The sequence below is a fragment of the Notothenia coriiceps genome, unplaced genomic scaffold (genome assembly GCF_000735185.1).
Source record: "Notothenia coriiceps isolate Sejong01 unplaced genomic scaffold, NC01 NC01_scaffold00019001, whole genome shotgun sequence".
NCBI lineage: Eukaryota > Metazoa > Chordata > Actinopteri > Perciformes > Nototheniidae > Notothenia > Notothenia coriiceps.
The window spans coordinates 923,172-937,577 of NW_011351702.1; the positions used below are offsets into that span (position 1 = coordinate 923,172).

At 42.5% G+C, this 14,406-nt stretch overlaps 2 protein-coding genes and 1 long non-coding RNA gene across 3 annotated transcripts; 2 read left to right on the plus strand and 1 right to left on the minus strand.

The window, feature by feature from the left end:
• Window positions 1–1,286: 1,286 nt before the first annotated feature.
• Window positions 1,287–3,144, minus strand: LOC104951681 (uncharacterized). The gene is made up of 3 exons (XR_799041.1): window positions 3,041–3,144; window positions 1,685–1,828; window positions 1,287–1,416 (listed from the first exon to the last, which is right to left on the minus strand). It is a non-coding gene; the product is annotated as an uncharacterized lncRNA (long non-coding RNA).
• A 416-nt stretch (window positions 3,145–3,560) lies between these two features.
• Window positions 3,561–6,682, plus strand: pclaf (PCNA clamp associated factor). Its single transcript, XM_010778404.1, has 3 exons — window positions 3,561–3,737; window positions 4,752–4,835; window positions 5,222–6,682. The coding sequence occupies exons 1-3, from the start codon at window positions 3,692–3,694 to the stop codon at window positions 5,455–5,457; spliced, it is 366 nt and encodes a 121-aa protein (XP_010776706.1). The 5' UTR covers window positions 3,561–3,691; the 3' UTR covers window positions 5,458–6,682.
• Window positions 6,683–11,177: 4,495 nt separating this feature from the next.
• Window positions 11,178–14,013, plus strand: LOC104951729 (5'-3' exoribonuclease 2-like). Its single transcript, XM_010778460.1, has 6 exons — window positions 11,178–11,259; window positions 11,567–11,617; window positions 11,849–12,006; window positions 12,132–12,206; window positions 12,439–12,572; window positions 13,911–14,013. The coding sequence occupies exons 1-6, from the start codon at window positions 11,178–11,180 to the stop codon at window positions 13,996–13,998; spliced, it is 588 nt and encodes a 195-aa protein (XP_010776762.1). The 3' UTR covers window positions 13,999–14,013.
• The last annotated feature ends 393 nt before the right edge of the window (window positions 14,014–14,406 follow it).

Consider the following 14,406-nt stretch of genomic DNA (forward strand, 5'->3'; position numbering starts at 1 on the left):
CCCTCCCCCACTATAAGTCAGAGCAATCTGACTATTAGAACATTAGCGTTAAGAAAGCTTACTTAAATATCTGCCACAACATAAGTAACCGGATCAGAGTAACATTAAGTACAGTCCGCGGCATATCACATCATAATGTATCATATATCTCCTTATCTGAGTCAGCTGAGCCGTATCTGGCCGTGCAACACTCACAGTGTCACATACTGTATGCAGAAGTATTATTTGAAGCAACACATTAAGTTGAGGAAACACTCGAGTCAAATGTAATGAAAGTCAGATGGTGTCTTAGACGGGGCAGTGATATCATAAACCTGTTAATGTACGCATTCAAACACTTGTTCTGTTACCAGCTGTATTCACCTTGCAGGTGCAGCTATGTGGCTTTGATCCTGGATAAAGTGTTTAAGTCATGGATGTTTAAAGTTTAACTTCTTCATATGTCTAATATTATAGTTGACTTTTCATTCAGGAAGTATGACGCTGCGCTGTCAGTACGCTTCTCCATGTTTGTGATTGGTCGAATGCTCCAGATACCACCCCTTTCATGTGAACGCACCTAACTAGATAGGACACGGCTGGCTTGAGCGATCCACTTGATAACCAGCGTCGTAGGACCGTTTAGAGAGAGCGCGTATGTTTTGGATTAGGCCAACCGGCTAACTCAAACATATCCAGGTTAGGTTGAACCAGCTTCGTAGTACAGGCCTCTGCTCCATGTGGAACATCAACAGACCAACATCAAGACACATGAGAAACAAACATTGAACATCACATCAGGATCAGTGAGAGCTGCTCAAGGAGCCTTCAGCGTGCATCTGATCACTGAGAGGACTGGAGCACAGAGGATGCTTCAGGCTGACTTTATTGATCTCCATTAGATGGTAGCAGTTCATATTCTCTGTTAGTGCATTCTTTGTGAGAGAGAGAGAGAGAGAGAGAGAGAGAGAGAGAGAGAGAGCGAGAGAGAGGAGAGAGAGAGAGGGAGAGAGAGAGAGAGAGAGAGAGAGAGGGAGGGAGAGCGAGAGCGAGAGAGAGGGAGAGAAAGAGAGAGAGAGAGAGTGAGAGCGAGAGCGAGAGAGAGGGAGAGAAAGAGAGAGAGAGAGAGAGAGAGAGAGAGAGAGAGAGAGAGAGAGAGAGCGAGAGAGAGAGAGAGGGAGAGAAAGAGAGAGAGTGAGAGCGAGAGAGAGGGAGAGGGAGAGAAAGAGAAAGAGAAAGAGAGAGAGAGAGAGAGAGAGAGAGAGAGAGAGAGAGAGAGAGAGAGGGAGAGAGAGAGAGAGAGACTGAACACATGTTGATATGAAGCAGCGTAGAGTCTCACCCCGTCTCCCAGCTCCACCACTGGGACTGGAGAGGACTTCAGGCTGCTGACCACCAGCTTGTCTCCGCTGCTGCTGGCACTCACCAGGTAATGATCTGAAATCTGCTCAGGATCAACAACCAGCATGGACTCACACAGGATATCATAGTTACCAGTGTGGTGTACTTCTACCCCGCTACAGTTCAGAGGTACATGGTGTACTTCTACTCCTCTACAGTTCAGAGGTACATGGTGTACTTCTACTCCTCTACAGTTCAGAGGTACATGGTGTACTTCTACTTTTACTAAAGTACCAGACCTGAGTGCTCCCCCCCTCTGATATGTATCACTAACACCCAGTGATGGAGCCGTGTCTCAGGATACTGTTGGAGCTCCAGCAGGCCTGGTTCACCGGGTGTCCGCTGCTGTGGGGGTTAAACTGCTCCAGAGGGGCCATCGAACCGGCATCCCAGATCCTCACACAGTCTCCTGTGGACACCAGGCGGGTCACCTCCTCCATGGCAGCGTCTACACACACACACACACACAATTATCTTAAGGCTGCAGCGGTATATATACGCTTAACATAAAATCACATATTCAAATGTTTTTGCGCTAGAGAGAGTGTGTGTGTGTGTGTGTGTGTGTGAAACAGTGTGTGTGTGTGAGTGAGTGTGTGTGACTGATTGAGTGAGTGTGACTGACAGTGTGTGTGTGTGTGTGTGTGTGTGTGTGTGTGTATATATGTGACAGTGTCAGTGTGTGTGTGTGAGTGAGTTTTATGCTGCTTTATACTTCTACTTTACTACATTTTGGAAGCTAATTTTACTCTTTTTACTGTGCTTGTATTAATACTTGCTGGGGAAATATTTTCCACGGTCCATAACTGTGACCCAGTGTATCAGTTCAAACTGTCCTGACTGTGCCCACGCACCTGTAACCTTGGCTGCTGTGCTCTCAGTGCTCAGTCTCCCTGTTCCTGCCTGCTGGCGTCAGCTGATAGAGGTGTTATCATTCTATCTTGTTAGGCAGCATGTTGATTCTTCTCTCTGAACTAGCTAAACACATGGGTCTGGGGTAGAGTTCTTCAGAATTGACGTGGCAACTCTACCGTGAAGTCAGAACCTCTGGCTCTTGGACTTGTTTTGTGAATTCTCCGGCCGAAGCTCCAAATAAACCATCAGTGTTTGACATCAGAGCTCCAGCTCTCCCCGTGTCTCCTTTGAGTCGGTGACTCCTCCTGCATTGCTACACAGAAGTTTCCCCCGAAATACTTAAAGTACATTTCCCTAAAAACCAAGTACCATGTAGTACTGTTACTTGAAATCGAGTATTTTCACAGTGTGGTACGTGTACTTTAATAAAGAATCTAAATACTGCTCCCACTGCTTGTGACAGAGCAGTTATAAATAAATGTGACAGTTTAGCTTCAGTTTACTAAAACTAACTATCAACAGCTGATCTTTTTGGGAAAGTTATATAAATGTATAAAAACATTAACAGACAGGTCACTTGTTTGTGTTTCATAAAAAAACGGGACTATAATTTGTAAAATATGAAAAACAGCAGGTAAAGTTAAGTAGCGCTAGCAGCTAGCAGTTAGTTAGCAACAGAAGAAAACAACACCAGAAAGTACACAAACAGCCCTTAAAGTCACCGTAAACAGCCCGAAACACGCGGTAAGTTACGGGTAAAGGTTAATGCGTTTAATCAAATTGTGTATTAATGTTAATGACATACCGTTAGATGTGAATTAAAGCTGGAAGTTGCTTTGTTTTTCTGATCCGCCAGCAGCCGACATAAACCGCCACTACGGAGACCCGGGAGGGGACAAAATACAGGAAACGCTTTTTTTGAAACCTTGTTGTACAGATTTTTTTTCGCAAACAGGTAACAGGTGGAAAAAGTGATAACAGTATAAACATTTCCCAGTTTATATGAGTATATATGATATAATTACACTGTTATTACTCATGCTTCAGTGTTAAAGCAGGGTGTCACCTGTAGTTTCTTTAACGAATAACTAATGATAATTGTAATAGATTCATTAGTACATTTTATAATTTGATATCAACAGGCAGTATGTTATTTTGAAAACATATCATTATATTTACTACTGATATCTGCCCTTTATCAGAATTAAATATTTGTTGTTACTTTAATTTTATATTATTTAATACGGCTTGATAACGCTTGATAACTCTTAAAAGCTGTAGTTACACCCGTTCGCCTGAGGGGGCAGCACCGTCTCACCGCTGCGTCTCTTCTGCTCTGCCTGAATATCAGCAGCCGAAGAAGAAGATCTCCGTGCCGTGTTTCTAACTAAAGCTTCCCTTCACTTTCGTCTGAGAGCCGTTAGAAACCTGCTCTGATCCACAGGTCGCAGCCAACATGGTGAGGACTAAAGCTGACAGTGTTCCCGCAGCCTACAGGAAAGGTACAGTGAAAAACTTATAACATTTACTACATATAAACATTAAAAAAGTGTGATTTTCAGCGCGAGTGTCACTTCTTTCTCATGTAGTTTGGCGGGATGGAAGCGCGCCAAACGAACAATTCAAAACAAACAGAGAAATGTGAACTGTTTACACAAAATAATGACTTAGCCTTCACCTATAATTGACTAATTATTACATAACAAACATTTTAACATGTCAGGGTAGTAATATAGAGCGGGTTTACACTCCATAACACCAGCCTCCCGCCATAAGGGTGGCTTGTTTCCTCCTAAAATAGATAATTTAAACGATAATAAACAACCAAAAACAACAGAATCCTCTTTGTATTGTCATTGTTGTTCTTTCTGCGCGGATGACATGTTTCTGAATCTTTTCTACAAGTTAGTTTTTCTCTTTTGATAAAACTGGCGCCAGTTTTTAGCGCCGTAGCTTTGTGACGTCACACCAAACCCCTTTAAGAAAGTACATCATCTAAAACCTTTTTGATTATTGTCGCCGACAGATCTGCGACTTTACTTTTTTTAAAACGTGTGTCAAACCCATGGGGTGTTGTTGTACATTCGGCAGACAGTTCACCCCACATTTAGCTGTTTTAGTGGATGCAAATGCACTTTAAAAAACTTGGTTCATGTATCAGTGCGTGTTAAGATCCATTTTAATTATCCGGTTAAATGGGTCAATAAATGCATGAAGACTGGTTTGTGGATGGTGCTCATTTCCACACCGCAACTTCTTACACATGCCTTCCTAAAAGCTTATTTTAAATGTGAATTATTTGAACTTTCACGTTCAAAATCTGCGTATGCTTTACTTTGATATCCCTCCTGCACCTCCTTTTTATATTTTTGCTTTTTGTTCATTAGAATCACTTTCTGGCACTTAAATCCAAACTCTACTCTGCTTTCTTTTCTATTACCTTTGCACAACCCACTTCTTCCACATGTTTGTATTATAAATCCTCATCATTGTTGTGTTTTTATTGTTGTTTACAGCTGTTGCAGCGGCTGCACCCCGGAAGTCTTTTGGAGCGAGTTCTGCAAACCAGTCGTCGAGCAGCGGCCAGACGGGGACCCCCGGTCCGACCTGACACACACACACACACGCACGATATATGACTAACTTACGATAGGATAACACTTTTTAATGGTCAGATCACATAACATCAACAGACAAACATCAAGACACATGAGAAACAAACATTGAACATCACATCAGGATCAGTGAGAGATGCTCTAAGAGCCTTCAGCGTGCATCTGATCTGTAGCTCTGTGTTACTGAGAGGACTGGAGCACAAAGGATGCTTCAGGCTGACTTTATTGATCTCCATTAGATGATAGCAGTTCATATTCTCTGTCAGAGCATGCTTTGGGTCCCAGATGAATATATATAAATGAATACGAGCTCCACCTTTACCAGCTGTCTCAGGGGACGTAGTTCTGACTCTGTGCTTTCTGTCTCTCAGCTAAGGGTAAGTATGCCGGAGGAAACCTTGTGTGTCCTCGCCCCACTCCGGACTGGCAGAAGGGGATCGGAGATTTCTTCGGCGGACCCCCGAGGAAGCCGGAAGAAGAGAAGAACCTGAAGCCGGAGAAGGAGAACCTGAAGCCGGAGGAGGTGGAGGACGGAGAGGAGGCCGGCGGCAGCGGGGTGCCCAAGGCCAGCAGGAAGTACGTGCATCCCATAATACTCTGTCCCTGAGGCTGCTCTGTCTACGCACGTGTTGGCAGATAGCATATCAAACATGGCAGAAAGAGAGTCTTCTCTTTCCATCCAATCATATCTTTTTTTGTAAAACTGAAACAAAAGGACAACTACGATGTTTTTAAAATTTGCTTCAAGACACAAACACATCTTAACTAATCACACGACTCATCTCACTCCACTGAAACTTTAAATGGCTACGACAGTTTGCTATTTATTTCAGATGTGAAGTCAGATTCTACACAGAGAAATGCAATAAACTCACAGACATCAGAACATACCAACCGTTCATGGCTGTCATCGCCACGAACGACCATAAGGTGGCGCCAAAAACACCGTGTGCCATGGCCATACCATAATACTCTTTTGTCAGATCAACCGCATATTTTCTACTTTTTAATGTTGCTTTCATTCTATTTTGAGATGTTTAAATTCTAGTATTGTTTATTTCTACTCTTGTCTTGTTATGATGCTGCAACACAGACATTTCCAAATGTGGGATCAATGAAGTACTTCTTATCAAAACAAGGACAGATATAAAGACACGATGCAGAGACCCTCTAATCCTCTATGTCAGAGAGTTATAACCCCCCCAGGCTCCTTCACTCAGGAGTCGATAGAGACAGAGACTCGGGATGCTTTTCTATCTGTGATTATGTTCAGGGGCGCCGCTTGCGAAAAGGCAAGGCAAGCAACCGCTTGGGGCCGCGGACCAGCAGGGGGCCCCCAAAGAAGGTCCACAGCAACGACAACATGGAACACCCTTTAATTTACTGCAACGACATGTCGGCTGTGCGTGGGGATGGAAGCTGGTTCGAGGGGCCCCGGTGAATGTTTGCCTGGGGCCCTCGGTGAATGTTTGCCTGGGGCCCCCGGTGAATGTTTGCCTGGGGCCCCCGGTGAATGTTTGCCTGGGGCCCCCGGTGAATGTTTGCCTGGGGCCCTCACACACTCTAGAATCGCCACTGATTATGTAAATGTGTTCCAGTGTTGTGACGTCTCTGGTCTACGGGCGTGTTCTTCATCCTCTTGTTTTAATGCACAGTTTGAAGACGTTGAAACATCTGAAAGTCGGGGTGACGCTCGGCAGAAGCACTTCCTGAAATCAAGCCGACATACGTTTGAGAAAGAAAACTTCAAATAACTTGCCTTGAAAAATGCCAAATATCTGAATCTTAGTTTGAGGAGAGGAGACCCTTTCTCATTTCTCTAATTCCCCTCCTCGTTTGAGGGGAATTAGAGAAATGAGAAAGGGTCTCCTCTCCTCAAACTAAGATTCAGATATTTGGCATTTTTCAAGGCAAGTTATTTGAAGTTTTCTNCAGGTAAACATTCACCGGGGGCCATAGGCAAACATTCACCGGGGGCCCCAGGCAAACATTCACCGGGGGCCATAGGCAAACATTCACCGGGGGCCATAGGCAAACATTCACCGAGGGCCCCAGGCAAACATTCACCGGGGGCCATAGGCAAACATTCACCGAGGGCCATAGGCAAACATTCACCGGGGGCCATAGGCAAAAATTCACCGGGGGGCCCCAGGCAAACATTCACCGGGGGGCCATAGGCAAANACGCAAACGGTGACGCAATAATTCACCTTTGAACCTAATTCACCTTTGAACCTGCATCTGTAACAATGAGTGGACCAAAGAAAAGAAAAGTCAACAATGAGTGCCGAGTGTATAATGAGGAGTGGACAGCTAAATATTTTTTCACCGATCTGCTACTGGCCCGGCCCGTCTGACACATTTTAAAACTCATAGTGGCCCCCGAGCCAAAAAGTTTGCCCACCCTTGGTTTATATTCAGGATACACAATTTAGGATCAAAAGGTACCTCTTTACCAATAACCACCCTGATCAGCTCTAACACCCTTAGATTATTTGTGGGCACTCCCATACAGTGAAAGAGCGACCCCGGCCTTCACGTTGTTACATTTAAAGCATGTATCAGGAATATTAGGATTAAAGTGGTGCAACCTAGCCGGAGTAATGTACTGTCTGGTTAGCCATTTATACTGTAGTAATTTGGAGTGTGTGTTCGTTGTTTGAGTTTGAGCCAAGGAGCAAGCCTTTGACCATTCCTCCTGTGTTATCATTTGATTTAAGTCCAATTTCCAGGCCTGCAAGATATTGTGATGATTCTTTACATTCATTTGCGAACAGATTGTATAATAAGGATAAGGATGTTTCAAAATTATGTTTTCTAAAGTGGACAGAGGGGGAAGTTCTAAGCTGCCCTGGCAGGACCTTATAAAACTCCGGAGTTGGAGATATTTGAAAAAGTGCTTTGCAGGAATTCCATATGTGGTTCTAAGCTCTTCAAATGACATAAATGTAGCTTCTTTATAAATATCAGACACTTTAGCAATACTTTTGGTAGACCAGGTTTTAAAGCCTGGATCTGCCCTGCCTGGCCGAAATCCATCATTACCAACAATTGGTGAGAATTGGGATAGATTCTGTATCTCACCAAGGCATTTCAGAACACTGTGCCAAACCACAATCGTGTTTTTGAGAAAGGGGTTCCTTGTCTGTTTAATTAACTTTCTTTTATTTGCTGAGTAAATATAAAGGTCTATGGGGACAGCAAGTGACAGGTATTCCATTGTGACCCATGCAGGAGGGTTGTCCTTCACAAAATAAAACAGTCCCGCCCTTATTTGAGCCGCCCAATAATAGACCAACGTTTTTAATCAGGCTTTTAGCTGAATTGTACTTCATTCTTAATATATTCTTATTTTATTCCTTTTTATTGTTTTTATTTAAATGTTTTATAATATGGTTTTATTCAGTCCTGCATTGCTTACTCCTCTGGTTATGACCTGGAAAGGGGAGCTAGTATTGTTTTTTTTTTACAATTGTGTTTTGTGAAGCACTTTGAGCTAGCTTTGTCTATGAAAAGAGCTATATACATGAAGTTTGATTTGATTAAAGCATCAGTAGTTTCAGACCCACGTGACATAGTGTAAAAGGCCCCAGATACAAAAATGATAAAATGACACCCATTCAAGATTAAGGGTCAGAACCTCCTCCGAGTCCCCTCACTACTGTCAGCCTTACAGTGTGCCTGATGAGTCCAGCGCCTCCTCCAGCTGCCACAGCCCAGCAGCAGAGCCTTGGTCCATCCAGGGTGAGTGCGTTCTCCACAGGAACACATCTGTCCTCCAGGGTCACATCCAGCGCTGATTGATGACTCCTCAGGGACAAGAGACGGCTGAGCAGCTCCTTGTCTCCCTTTTGTCTTTGTGGTGAATACATGAGTAGATAAAAATACCCACAGAAAGTGTATATACAGACAGTTGGGCTGTGACCTTGTCCATGGCCGCACACTTAAATGGCCGTGTTTCTGATGAGCGGTTTCCCAGAGGGGAGGGAGAACGGAAAAAAGGGGCAAGATGTGATGATGAAATACACCGATTGTCCCCTGATAGATTGGGGACAAGGCCCCTAATCGCTCTTTATGTCATGTGAATGACCTCCCAGGATACCGAGCACAGATTCATCACCTGCAGCTCTCCTCTAATTCACCACCATCTGAATCACTGGTCATGATGTACTGTTCAGGTGTGCCATAAATAGCCCCTTTTTAACCTGATGAAATCCTCCATCAACCACTTTTCTCAGGGCCTAAGCAACATAAAGCTCTGCTGATACAGTGATGCCATTATTATTATGTTTGGTGAACTTAGATGGAGTAGTCTGTGTTTTTAAGAGATAAAGAAGTAAATAAGATGAGATTAGATGTGTTTGTATGAAGAGGAGAGATGCAAGGAGCCTTTCAGTGCTATCTCAACCCCCGTGGATTCATTTATCAGAGCTGAATCTGCCCCTGGAGGACTGATGTGATCCCATGGTGCAACCACTTACACAGAATGGATCCAATGCTGTAACCAGGCATATTTCTTATCCTTAAAATGACCTACCCAGACTCTTCCATTTAGAAATCCATTGACCAGGATACAATACACTTTTTTTGTAATGATTGTACAGCTGCAGTCTCACCAGAGAAACTTCATAAAGTATTCAAGGACACATTTTATGTTTTTTTGTTCTGGTGTGACTCTATCCTTTTTTAAGGGAATGTTTTTGTTGCCTTTATTTTGAAGAAATTATTTAACTTCAAGGTCTCAGTGATGTTGCAATCCTGCTTTGTTACAATAGCTGCTTGGGTCACACTCTCCTTTTCCTTTTGTGCTTTTTATAATAGACCAAGAAGCTCTCTTAAAAGTAAACTACCCTCACTTACAAATGTGATGCATTCAATTACACACAAGTAAGATTCTACATACACACATTTTTTTTTTAAATGCATCTTAATTTCCTTTGTGTGAATTGTACAGTGTTAAACCGGAAAGCCAAATGTAACTTTATTACATTGTCAAAACTGTGTTATTTTATACTTGTAATACATTTCCTTATATCAGCCGGGTTCTGTTATTCATAACATTCACCACGCTATAAACCTTTCTATCCCTTTGAAAATGTTGGGAAACTTCTACTTCCCAGATAACAAAGTGGATTAAAGAGTTGGGGTAGTAAACCCTCCATTACATCCTTGTTGTTGTGTTTATGCCCCAGTGATCCCATTCCTTCAGAGCTCATCTCTATGCAGCCCGCTGGTGTTGTGCATGGCCAGCTCTGTACTCGCTGTATCTATTGCGATGCTCTGTGTAGCGTGACTGTTGCCTGTGTATCATCTATCAGGGGATAGCATAACCTCGCCTTAAAATCATATTCCACTGAATCAGAATTCAATTCCAGATTCCTCCAAGAAAATATCATAATAATACATCTCCCCTGGATTCTACTCGGGCCACTGTCATAGTGCTTCCTGACTCATTGCCTGCACTATAATTTCTCAATAATATCTCTGACGGAGACATGATGAAACATTCAGTGAACACATATTATTGTCTATGTGGAGAGAAAAACCTTTGGGAAGGTGTAATTTTAGATGCAGGAAATCTTAAGGTGCTTAGATACATTGTTGGTGTTATGAATATGAAATGCCTTAACAATGTTTCTTAGTCCTGTATTATTCATACATCAGATATGTACCAGTGTAAGATGGGAGAAGCAAGCTTAGACATGCAAAGCCATGCAGTGTTACTACTCCCCCCCTCCTGTGTTTGAAACGTTTCTGATTGTACAACAATGCCAGTCTTCATTTTCTTCGTACTTAAATGTTGAATAGAGGTAATGAGATTGGAGCTGAATAACAATGAAGGAATTCCATAATGGATTACTGCACCGTACACAATACCGTGGTTTCACAGTTTCCCCCGATTAGTGGTGCAAATGTAACACTTGTTAGGTGTTCTGTAAACAGCACTGAGGGAGATTATTTGTCAGGCGTGTAGGATTCTATCAACAGTCAGCCTGTGTGATGTAGGTATATGCCTTTCACAAAGCTCTCTGCAGTCACAACCGCTGTTTATCCACTGATCACCGTCTTTGTTCTACAATGACATATTGAATTACACAGCAATTCTGATGACACTACAAATACACGTTATTAAATGAGTAAATCGAAAAACGGCATATTAACTGTGTGTTTGAAGCAAAAATTCATTTTATTTGTGCTATTAAATATTTCTATAATTGGGACATTCAGTTTTTCCCACAGATCTGAAATATACTTGTGGTGGTAGTCGAGAACAGGGGGAGGTGCTAGTGGAGCACGCTCATGAACGGGGGGTGGGTGCTAGTGGAGCATGAATTGTTCGCCCGAGCCTCGCTGCGGGGTTACTGCGGAGCGCAAGAAGCAGACCCTTCACAAAATAGCGGAGCGAACAGGTAAAGGAGGGATTGTTGTCCCCTAGTTAATCCATGGCGTTGCCGTCGTGCTCGATACAAAAATATATAAACCTAAATGGGTGGCAAAATATACTTTGGCGGACGTTAATATACCTGGGCGGTCCGCCCAAGTAAAGTCTATGTGTGGGAAACCCTGTAACATAAATGTAAATACACTCGAGAATATTGAGCATTAATTCTTACATTTCTCACATGTTAAGACTTTGATCTGAGACTAAAACAAATACTTTACGAATACAAGCTGACACACATTATATTGACTCTTGTTTGTGATTCTGTTTTGCAGCTCAACCCAACCACGACCCAAACACACACCACTGCCTGTGTGGAGCTGACGGTAAGACTTTAAATTAAGTCTAAAATGTAATGTAGATAAAGATTTGTTGCCGTAAAATACAATTCAAGTTGTGGAGCTGATGGTAAGACTTTACTCCTAAATGTGAAATAAATAAGATTATATAAAAGTAATTCATGTTCCAGTCTGAAGTGACCTTGATGTATTGTTTTTTGACTACTTTCTAAGCCAATATGTGTTCATTATTAATCCTTCTCCCCCTCCCATGTTCAGCTGATCTGATCATGCTGGGCCTGGCCACCCACGAGCCCAACTTCACCATCATCAGAGAGGAGTTCAAACCCAACAAACCGAGACCCTGCGCCCTCTGCAACCAGGTCGGACACGAACTCAAAGAGTGCCAGGGCGTGGCTCGAGAGAAGCAGGGAGAGGTGAGTCCAGGAGAACACTCATCCTGACATGAAGTGGAAGTGGATGTTGCATAATAGGTGACCTTTAAGAAGCTGCCATCTTTCCACGAGTGATATTTGATCCGTTGTGTTTCCCTCTCTTTCAGCACGATGAATTTGCCGGCTCGATGCCGGGGTCTGAGCAGGAGTTCATATTCATCAGACTCTGTGTGCTGCGAGAGGTAAGACTCTATCTCCTTTTTGGAAATAAATAATGTAATTGCTTCCTTTAGGGCTGTACCCAAATATACTGCAAGAAGCGTATATACATGTAAATAGAATATGATGTGTACAAGAACAGAATATTAAATAATGTACATTTAACTAGACTGGGTATAAGAGCAAACATTGGTCTTCAGAGAGAAGCACCTTACAGATAACTGTTTTAATTCTTCCCCTCCTCCACGTTTTCAGTATTTGGCTCGAGAGCTGACGATGGCCAGTCTGCCGTTTCCCTTCGACTTTGAGAGGAGCATAGACGACTGGGTCTTCATGTGCTTCTTCGTGGGAAACGACTTCCTGCCTCACCTGCCGTCCTTAGAGATCAGGTGAGCTCCAGGGCGATGTCCAAAATCACAGTAAAACCTATGTTTGTCTAAATGCACAATATATATGTTACAGTGCAGTTTTTAATTACGTTTTGGGTGCTTCAGGGTTCTGAAAAATGTTATTCAAGAGACTGATCCTCTTGAACGAATCCCACCATGATCAATTGTCAACTAAAAGGAGTTAAGATGCAAAAACAACCATTCCCATCAATTTTGTGAAGCATATCAGAACTGCAATATCACTCAAAATGATGTCAATTAGCACTTTTTCCAAATCGTGTAGTCCTCATTTGGTTTGAGCTAAATATCCCAATTTTAAATGTACACGTATTGCCTGCCGTCCTTATGGCCCGTCCACACACAGGCATGAAAAAAATATTTCAAAACTTCGCCCGTTCACTTGAATGGGGTGACGTAGAAGATTTTTAATCTTTGCCGAACTGCATTGTGGGAAGCGGAGCATGGCTTTGCAAGCATCGTGAGCATCAAAAGTTGAGCAATGTTCAACTTTTGATGCTCCCGATGCTTTCAAAGCTGGCATCAGCCAATCAAATCCCGTTTATGCAAATCCCGCCAGCGTGCAAGCGTGCAAGCTAGGAGAGCCAGACCGCAGTTCATTTCCTCATAATCCAAACGAGAAATTACGGTACCAAATCACCCGGTTCTTTACGACCAGAACTATTTACCGGGATACAAACCGGAGGAACCAGGCATGGAGGGAGGTGGCAGAGACAGTGGGTGAAACTGGTAGGTTTTCGCCTGTTTGGAGAGTTTATATCCAGTTTACTTCGTTTTAACATTGCTATTGCTTTGTATGTCGGGGCGGGACATTCATGTGATTGGTTGTTGGTCGCGTTGCTCCGAAAAAATCGCCAAGCTGCAGACACGCCCAGCTTCAAGATTTTTCAAGATTTTTTTCATGCCTGTCTGTGGACGGGCCGTTAGAGATCAGATTTGCTCCAGGGCCATTATCCAAAATAGCAGTCAGCTCAATAGTTGTTAAAGGCACAATAAATGTAAAAAAATTACCGTTTTGGTTTTTCAGAGTTGTTCCGACACTGAAAATATGAATTTGTTTGCTCCAGATCCTCTTAAAATAATCCCACCATGATCATTGTAATACTGTTGTCATCTAAAAGGAGACTTATGATAAAAAAAACTAACATTCCTGCATTTTTGTGAATCATATCTTAATTGCAATATCACTCAAAATGATGTCAATTAGCACTTTTTCCAAATCCCGCAGTCCTCATTTGGTTTTTAGCTAAATATCCTAATTTAAATGTTACACTTAAAGACTCGTCTGTCATTTTAACCGGAGATGTTTGTGTGTCTCAGAGAGGGAGCGATCGATCGACTCGTCACCATCTACAAAGACGTTGTGCACAAAACTGGAGTAAGTGTTATCACCTGTTTGTATCTTTAAGTGTTTCCTGTTGTGAGTGATTTCCCTTTTTAAAGAAGCTCTTGTAATACCTCTACTTCTTACATGTTGAACTCAAATACCTGTACTTTCTACTTCTTACATGTTGAACACAAATACCTGTACTTTCTACTTCTTACATGTTGAACACAAATACCTGTACTTTCTACTTCTTACATGTTGAACTCAAATACCTGTACTTTCTACTTCTTACATGTTGAACTCAAATACCTGTACTTTCTACTTCTTACATGTTGAACACAAATACCTGTACTTTCTACTTCTTACATGTTGAACTCAAATACCTGTACTTTCTACTTCTTACATGTTGAACACAAATACCTGTACTTTCTACTTCTTACATGTTGAACACAAATACCTGTACTTTCTACTTCTTACATTTTGAACACA

Coding starts and splice junctions, on each gene's coding strand:
- pclaf (XM_010778404.1), top strand. CDS start 3,692: ATGGTGAGGACTAAAGCTGACAGTGTTCCCGCAGCCTACAGGAAAG. Junction 3,738..4,751: donor TCCCGCAGCCTACAGGAAAG/GTACAGTGAAAA, acceptor TGTTGTTTACAG/CTGTTGCAGCGGCTGCACCC. Junction 4,836..5,221: donor CGGCCAGACGGGGACCCCCG/GTCCGACCTGAC, acceptor TCTGTCTCTCAG/CTAAGGGTAAGTATGCCGGA.
- LOC104951729 (XM_010778460.1), top strand. CDS start 11,178: ATGAATTGTTCGCCCGAGCCTCGCTGCGGGGTTACTGCGGAGCGCAAG. Junction 11,618..11,848: donor CTGCCTGTGTGGAGCTGACG/GTAAGACTTTAA, acceptor TCCCATGTTCAG/CTGATCTGATCATGCTGGGC. Junction 12,007..12,131: donor CTCGAGAGAAGCAGGGAGAG/GTGAGTCCAGGA, acceptor CCTCTCTTTCAG/CACGATGAATTTGCCGGCTC.